Source organism: Asparagus officinalis, chromosome 3 (genome assembly GCF_001876935.1).
Source record: "Asparagus officinalis chromosome 3, Aspof.V1, whole genome shotgun sequence".
NCBI classification, from domain to species: Eukaryota; Viridiplantae; Streptophyta; class Magnoliopsida; order Asparagales; family Asparagaceae; genus Asparagus; species Asparagus officinalis.
Window position 1 is genome coordinate 55029934 of NC_033796.1, and position 2043 is coordinate 55031976.

Below are 2043 nucleotides of genomic sequence, written 5' to 3' on the forward strand. Positions count from 1 at the left end.
ATCGCCTTCGTATCCGCTTGGCTAGTGTACTCAACCACACTGGTTTTGTACGGTTTCAGTAGCTCCGACGCCCGCTCCACTGCTTTCTGGAGCTCCGATTCATCGGTCTTATCGGATTCGATGCTCAACAGCACATTTTTCCGTCTCACGAACTGAAACTCCGGAGCCGAGTTATAGAACCCGGTAACCCGCAGTATATCCCCAACCTGATACCGATACAGACCCGCGTACGTGGTCACCACGAGCTCATACTCCTTCCCCACCTCCACGTCGACCAAGTCCACGAGCTCCGGGTTCGGATCCGACGACAGCTCGAGCGGGAGAAATTCGAAGTAGGCCATGTTGGGCATGATCGTGTACGAAACCTCTGAGGGCCTGCACATCGGCGCAAGGGTTCACGCGAAAGTCAGCACTCGAGAACGACTCTTACATGGCACGCCATGGCAACCGCGCTGTTAGTAATCGAGCGTGGGATATGTTATGACGCCATCGCGCCGGGTGACGATCACCTAAGGGTTACGATTGGTATTGGGCAGAGTCGGGTGATGAAACCGCCCACTCCTGTTTCAGAGCACTTTCCGTGATGAATCCGCGCTCAGGTCCGCCGGACAGATGCCGTGCGACCGAAGCGCGGAGACTGGTCGGCGATTCGGGTCCAGGGTCCCGGTTGGAGAAAGTCGTCGGACGAAGCGGGGGCCATGTCGGAGGCGTAGGAAGCGGATGGCGCGGAGGAGCCGGGAGGCGAAGACGCGCGAGGCGGAGACGGAGACGGTCGTGGAGGCCGCAGAGCATCTGGACGTACGATGCTCTGGAAGGAGTCGTCGGCAGAGGACGGCGGGCGGATGGACTTCGTTTGGGCATTGTAAGGGTCGAAGTTGACTCTGGAACTGGTCGGATTGTAGTAGCTTGTTAGTAACGGCCGGCGGAGGACGCCCGGGTTTTGGATTCCGATTTTACGAAGAGGAAGTTTAGGGCCTTGCCTTCGTCCAGGCCGGGGACGTATCTGCAAATATTAATTTAACATATAGCGTACGTGTTAGGCCCTGGCCTCTGATTAAATCGCCAATTTATTTATGAATTTTTTTTTTGTTAACTGCTGCTGTCCTTAAATATTTAAATTAAAAAAAAAAAAAAACTCCAGACTAGGGAAAACAAATCATAGCTATTACTGATTAATATGATGAAAACATAATACCGTTCTTTGAAAAGTGGGTCAATTTACGTATCTATCAACTGAAAAGGGGGGTTCTAGCGGCTGAGAGCCATTCTTGTTAGATATTTCAAAAAGGAGGAAAGAAAGGCAGTAGAAGATACTACCAGCCTACAAGCCATGATTACTTTATTGGTCGTACTTATCCATAAAATAATGTTGTCCAAAAGTAAGCTAGATATATAGTAATTAATATGAATAAAATTCCTCAAAAAAATTAGTTATTGAAAAAATTAAGTCAATTAGTTCCCTAAAAATTAAGACAAGATCGAAATAGAATAAAAAATACATACACGCTCATAATGGGCATGAGAAGACTGTAGAGCATCTGCCGCCGGTCCAGCTCTTCTTGAATCGTCGGCATCAATTTTCTCTCGCCAGCAGAAGTCCCCGAGCTAAAAATTCAAACAGGGAAAAATAAATCAAGATCAAACCTCGATCATCTAACATCCAAAAAGAAAGAAATATATATATATATATATAAGCCATCATTAATTATTACGAATAATCACCTGGTCAAGAACTCCGATATCGGATGAGCGGATAGAATCGCGGAGCGGTCTCCATTAGCGATCCTCATGATCTCGGGCTGCAGAGCCTCATAAGTCACCAGAGGAATCCTCTCCTTAAAAGTCTTGCGGTCGGTCGCTCCGTCGAGCTTGTACCTTTTAAGGTACTCAGTCTCAGCGTTTCTGCTGAGTATTTCTGCCAATACCTTCTCCTGCACCTCGTCGGCGTTCGCCGTCATCTCCTCGATGAACTGGAGCTTCTTCTCGTGCTTCTCGCAGGCCGCTGGGCCGAGCCCGCTGGGCTTCAGAGAAGATTGCACGGCC

At 48.8% G+C, this 2043-nt stretch overlaps 1 protein-coding gene across 1 annotated transcript in view; it reads right to left on the minus strand.

Annotated features, from left to right (window-relative positions):
- LOC109835146 (probable indole-3-acetic acid-amido synthetase GH3.1) overlaps nucleotides 1–2043 on the minus strand; it is a 5673-nt gene that overhangs the window by 545 nt on the left and 3085 nt on the right. The window contains exons 2-5 of the mRNA XM_020403135.1: nucleotides 1723–2043; nucleotides 1504–1605; nucleotides 918–1003; nucleotides 1–397 (exon numbers count right to left, since the gene is read on the minus strand). The exon at nucleotides 1–397 is cut by the window's left edge and continues 545 nt beyond it. Of these exons, the coding sequence (XP_020258724.1) occupies nucleotides 1–397; nucleotides 918–1003; nucleotides 1504–1605; nucleotides 1723–2043 (906 nt within the window). The remainder of the gene's footprint in view (nucleotides 398–917; nucleotides 1004–1503; nucleotides 1606–1722) is intronic.